The sequence below is a fragment of the Limulus polyphemus genome, unplaced genomic scaffold (genome assembly GCF_000517525.1).
Source record: "Limulus polyphemus unplaced genomic scaffold, Limulus_polyphemus-2.1.2 Scaffold877, whole genome shotgun sequence".
NCBI classification, from domain to species: Eukaryota; Metazoa; Arthropoda; class Merostomata; order Xiphosura; family Limulidae; genus Limulus; species Limulus polyphemus.
In genome coordinates, this window is record NW_013666487.1 from 188,098 (window position 1) to 194,814 (window position 6,717).

The window sequence follows — 6,717 nt, forward strand, 5'->3', positions numbered from 1 at the left end:
CAAAATGTGCCATATGATACAGCTTTATCATCTTGCTTTTCTGGAGCTGTAATTTATTTCCTCTATCACTTAGAATGTGAATAAAGAGAGAGCATGGTTTATCTCGTGTGTTGGTAAGTAATTGTCCTTTTAAGTTCTGACCCGTAGTTCTTTAAGACCTAACTCTCATTAGTAAGAAATGGTGAATACTGTTACGTCTGTATCGTTAGCGTGAATTACCATGCACTTAACATAATCAATTTCATGCAATATTATGAGAGGGCCGGTTTCTTCTTGTCTGGACTATAGATCTGGAATTTCAATAGCAGATCCATTCATAAGCAGGAGACAATTTGTTGCATCATGAAAAACCACGAGTCAAGTATCGTTTCATGAAACCAGGTTGCGGATTCTTCACTTCATCATTTACTCACTGTTTAAAAAGGTAGTGAACTAAGGCAGCTTTGTTCTCAAACATATTGATGAACCCCTTTGGGTCAAGAGCTCAATATCGATCACTGACCTCATAAATCTTGCTATTCTCTGGTACTCTGTGAGAACGCTCATCTGACCTGAGAGGGAAGAGTGTTACATAAGTATCTTGTGGCAAGTGATCCAGAATTAAACTTCTCTATTGACTTCTTATCTCAGAAAAGGGTATCTCTTACTGGAATGACAGTCGCTGCAAGTTATACGTTGCATCAATAAGAACAGCTGTTTTGAGTCGTATACTTGGAATATTTTTTTCAGGGTAATCTTTGTTCCAGGAATCCTCATATGTCCATGTAACTGCTTCACTGCTTTTCCCTGTTGCACTTGATTGCTTCTAAGTGGACTGTTAGTCTTTTTCCTGTACTAGGTCCAACTACCTTGTTTATTTTACATCTTGCAAAATTCTTAACATGTGTATTCACTGTGAAATGTGTTCTAATAATATGAAATAACATAAAGTAATGACATAAATAAATTATTATGTAGCATTGATATTGTACATGGACAACAAAACATGCCATTCCACCACTTTACTAGGAATGTCCTGCTATATAGAGTTACCAACTTTCATCTTTTCCTATGGTCTTCGTGCAGCTTATTTGTCAGTTTGTGCGCCCAGAAGTTAATGTAGGATAACCATAGGGTCAGTTTTCACCTATAAATTGGGCTTGGGCCCCTGAGTAACACTTTAATAAAATATCAGGGGAGATAGCAGATGGAAGGGACATTAGATAGCAGAAAAACAAGGAACCAAAATTTACAAATTCACAAAATTTACAGGAATAAACTAATAAACTAATCATATTTTGAGATAAATAAGTTGACAAATGGATGGAGAAGGTCTAACTTGACACATGTTAACAAATAGCTCAGGTTTTTTTCCCCTTCAAAATAATAAGAACTTGAAGTTATGCAATCTTGGCAAACGTTCATATTTATACGTAATAGCTCTAAAGTACAAGAAAGCTAACTTATAGATAAGAAATAAGAGCAACTAATGTCTCATTAATTTCATTTGGAAGAGCATAAGTTATAATATACAAACACGAAACGGTTACTTTTTAAATGATCTAAATAGCCAGAAAAAAATAAAAATCACAGATAATACACAATTTATCGCATTTAGGCTCTGTGAGGTGTTTGAATGTTAGCAGTATTTGCATATGTATATATATCACTCTGATGAATCTAAATTAATATTATAAAGCAGATGATCGGTATTCAATCGCATATCAAAACTAGAGGGGCATTCAGTACGGTACGCAGCGTTTATCATAATCGGCTCTCAAAAAATACGAAAATGTGTCCATATGTCCGTCGTTATCAACGGACACAAGCCATTTTTAGCAGGACAATAAAGATTAATATTATACATATGTCCACAAAGTTTAATCAAAATTCGATCATTTTTGACTGAGTTGTAGAGCAAAAATAGTGTGAAAAATCGGTTCCCATGTTAACAGATAGAGATTTTTTGGATTTCTGTGCCCTTGATATTTTACCTCGACCCTTCAAAACTAATCACTTCTAGGTTGGGTCATACTCCAGATATATACCAACTTTCGTCCAAATCCATTCAACCGTTTTTGAGAAATCTTGCTGAGAAACACACAAACACACACATGGGAGTGAAAACATAACCTCCGTCCACCTTCTGTGGCAGAAGTAATAAAAATCTCTAAAGGCCTGATACAAACTACCAACAGGAGTGAAAACATAACCTCCGTCCACCGTCAGTGGCAGAAGTAATAAAAATCTCTAAAGGCCTGATACAAACTAACAACAGGAGTAAAAACATAACATCCGTCCACCTTCAGTGGCAGAAGTAACAAAAAGCTCTAAAGGCCTGATACAAAGGCATGATAATCCTCTTACATGAGAACTTTAAATTAGTATAAATTAGCAAATATTTTAAACTACTTATGTCATAACAAGTTCAGTAATATATTTATGTTTATATGAATTCCGTAGTAAATTGTATTGTTTTTGTAAAGATACACTTCGCAAACTTTTTGTGAATGCTCGATTTTCGGAAGTTGTTCAAGTGTTAATAAACTCTACTTGCAGCAATCATAACTATGCAAACTTACGTAACTTTCAGAATTCCCTTTTCGAAACCATTCGAGGAACAGCACAATATCCAGGCTATAGCGTAATGAGTACAGAGGAAACGCAACATAAAGGGTTTTCATGCTTTTCAAATCGCCCTGCCAATTAATTATCCAGAAGTGATTAAAAAAGCAATATTCGCTTCGTCTTAATTAGTCAGAAGCTTAGCAAAGATCATAGAAATAATCTCCGGTATCTAAACTTTTCAAAATGGAAGTGGGCACGGCAAAATATGAGATTTCTGTGTTCTTTCAAACATAAATTTATTAAATAGCACAAACCAACTAGCATGCGACGCGAATGACAACAAATTCAAATCACAAGGTATTAGTTTTTCCTAATCTTTCTCTTTTCTTGACAAGAAGAAAATTATGGATTAGTCATTAGAATGGTAAGTTTAGAAGTTTGAGTTAAAATTCAGTTATGAATAAGCCCAAGTCTCACAGTTTATACATAACACTAAAATTCGGGTTTTGTAAACCCGGTGAACAGAGTACATATAGCTCATTACGTAGGTTTTGTGATTAATAACAAACAAACAAACGAAACAAAAGGATCTGTAATATTTTTTTTCTCAAAATCTTCTAAAGAAGAGAAATATGGCAAATAAAATTTTCAAATTATTCCCAGGCTCTAGTTGTTTCCCATCATAAAATTTAAGAATGAGGTAAAGAAAAAAAAAAGGAATTTTCAGCTATTGATCTGAATTTAATGATTTGATTTAATAGTGATACATATGTATCGTAGGCTTTGGTTGAAATAAAGTTTTAATATATATATATGTATATATCTTTTATTATTGATAAACGAGAAATTTGCCATGCAAGTATGTCTTATTTCGCAGCCAGTAACTGTAAATTCAAAACAGTAACACCACTTTGCTTAGAAAGATTGATTTATATAATCTATAATTATAAAGACAAACCATAGAAAAAAATCTTTAATTTAACTTGACATGTTTCTTTTTTCTAAATATTTTACAAGTACAAAGAAGAACTATTAATGATTAGTTTAGATATAATTTATAACAGTAAATGTCACCTCTAAACAGAACTCAAAAATGTAAAAAAATGTGTAATTCCTGAATTAGGATCTAATATTACTAAAATAAAAATATATTTAAGGTTTTATTTTTCATTAAAGAGAAGTAACTGATCAGCTCAAAGTTTCGAGTTGATCAAGTTGTAGAACAAAGAAAATTTTTAATCAATATAAGGTCGAAACGTTAAAGACAGAAATACCGTTACGTAATTTCTTGTATCAATATGTCAATGTTGGCTACAAGGTGGCGACACTATTTATTATTTAAATCGGACCTATGAAAATATTAATGGAATAAGTTTGCGGCTTCTAATGAGCGTCGTATTTTTACAGTTGTTACTAGCATAATACCTAATGAACAGCTCGTTTGAATTGTTTAGCATTATGTTTTTATTGGTTTTATCATATACTAACAGTTAAAGCCCATTTTGAATATTTTATTACACCCATACGAAAAGCTGCAAGTTTAAGGTATAAACTGTTACATATGATTAACTAAAATAAATCACACGCCCATAATTAAATCAAGTAGTTCTTTGAAATGTTCCTCGGAACATACAGACAAAAAATTGCAATGTAATAACTTAATAGTTATACCCCTTGAAAAAAGCACACTCATATGTGAAAATTATTAATTGTTCTAGCTTCATTTGCCAATGTAGCAATTGCATCAAATACAGAAGTGTATTATAATAATATTATTATTATCTTACATGTCGTCCTAAATTTCGCTGTGCAAAAGCGTGTATTTTTACAGTAAATATATATAAAAGTAATTCATTAAAGCGATTTCTTAAAAAAATGAAACAGAAATGTGTCTATTAATTATTTGAATTTGCTCTAGCGGTGCTCCTTGTAGATGTAGATGATGAAGGCATTTTAGCTCTTCCTTGGGGCAGTCTCTTGCTAGAATAATGACTACCAGGAGGCACTCTTGTTCCCAACCTGCTTTCACGCTTCCCTTTATTTTTCTCACCCCGAGATGACGCTGCTGCTGATGTTCCGGCAGGCATGTCAGAAGATGGGATGAATCCTGTGGCGTTATAATAATCCAATATAGCACGACAAATACTCTCACCTAGACGCAAGTCTGGATCATTTTAGATAAGGAAGAAACTACTTTTATGTCGATAAAGAATTATGAAAGTCGATGATTCAATAGAAGAACCTTGCCTAGGACAAAGAATCGGGAGAGAAAACAGCAACAGATAAAAAAAATGTTTACATATTCTTCTATTTAAAATAACGGACAAGTTTAAAATAAATAACAAAGAAACTATTAAAAAGTCACTCCTAAACCATGACTTTATCTAGTCTACATTCGAAAAATACCTCTCTTTTTATTTCTGATCCCTGAAGTGTCGTAGGTGCACATGTTATTGACATGTTTGAAGTTTCGGAAAACACATTTAAGCTGTCCTGAATTACTTTCAAACAAAACAATACACTAACAGTAACACCAGTGAGTTAACAACCTTTAATAGTTAGTAGTAAATGTTACTTAGTGATCATTTCTATATGTTCTGAAATAACATGAGAAAGTACGTTTTAATAATTAATACAATAAAAAGGAATACAAAAAAATAATAAATGAAAAGCACATTTTTCATCCGATTATATACACAAACCCATGCATATATAATTATCTAGTACGATTTCTTTGTTATTGAAATTGAATTGTATACATGATTAAGAATTATGGATAATAATACAATGGTAAATACCAGTTGTAAATCTTTCATACATGTAGTTTGTATAGTTTAGACTTACTGTAAACCAACTACGAGTCTGAAAGCTACTGATCAATGTTTGATTTGTTTGTCCACGTAAGGTTTGTGCTATTGATTGTTCATTATTACTATTTCCAATTCATTTGAAAATTTAGCTTTTACAACCCAAGTACCTAAGTTAAGAACTGATAGAACACAGTGGTCCTATTTGTAGGAGCATAAAGGGATAGTACAGTCGAATAAACATTTTTTAACACAAATTATCCAAGAAGTAAATATCCTGTATAATTAAAATCCTTCTAGTGTTTCTACAGCGCCAAAAAGAGTGGCTCAGTGTTTAGCATGCACGGACTGTGAATCCAAGTGTTCGTTGTTCACGTTTCTTTGCCACAAAAATACGCTCCGAATTTAGGAGGAGGTGGCTGCACTACAGGAGAAATGATCAGACAAGAATGGCACAATAATTGATAGTGACAGCTGTTGATTGGTTGCCTTCCATCTAGTCTGTTAATTGAAAATTAGCGACGGCTAGCGCAGATAGCTCTTTGTGTAGTCTTACGCGAATATTCTGAAACAAACAAACAGACAAACAATCACAACTCAAATAATATCCATTACATTAGGCTCAAAGAGTTTCACATACAGTATGTACAAGTATCCATTTTGATGGTTGTAATTAGAAATCTCATCTCAACTTTTCTATCATAAAATATTTTAAAGCAAACTATAGGCCAGCTTTAGTGGTTGTTATTTTACCAGTTTTTATTCGAATAACGAAACACATTGTTATGAGGTATTTTTATATATATTTCATTAAAGGTAACGATGTAATTTTAATTTTTTTATTTAAACAACGAATGCCTTGCGATGAAGCATTGATGTATGTATATATATATATGTGTGTGTGTGTGTGTGTGTTGTTAATGGTGAGCACGTGACAAATTTATAGTAATCCGATACTCTTCTGTCCTGACATTAAAATCAAAACTTACAATTAAAGAAGACTACACTGATCACACCATTTTTGTTATGTAGATCAAGAACGAAACTAGATTACACCTGCCAATTCTATATTAAGTAACAAACAAGGGACATCAAAAAACAGTTACAGTTTTCAGTGTAACATAAATAACGGATACTGGGGTTCGATTAATAAAGAAAGAAGTTAAATTATTCTGTTGCTTTTTTTCCTTTCGTACTGTAACGACTACACGAGAGTTTACGATAAACGACAGTGCAACAATTCCACTTGTGTGCACTTCAAAACCAATTATAGTATTAATACTCCTAGTTTGTTTGTTTGAATTTCGCGCAAAGCTACACGAGGGCTATCTGCGCTAGCCGTCCCTAATTTAGCAGTGTAAGA

General features: G+C 32.7%; 1 protein-coding gene across 1 annotated transcript in view; it reads right to left on the reverse strand.

The window, feature by feature from the left end:
- Positions 1 to 3,708: 3,708 nt before the first annotated feature.
- The window catches only part of LOC106460999 (cytosolic carboxypeptidase 6-like), a 111,695-nt gene continuing 108,686 nt past the window's right edge, over positions 3,709 to 6,717 (reverse strand). Inside the window, exon 7 of the mRNA XM_013920767.2 lies at positions 3,709 to 4,711. Coding sequence (XP_013776221.2) covers positions 4,443 to 4,711 — 269 coding nt within the window. The 3' untranslated portion in view covers positions 3,709 to 4,442. The remainder of the gene's footprint in view (positions 4,712 to 6,717) is intronic.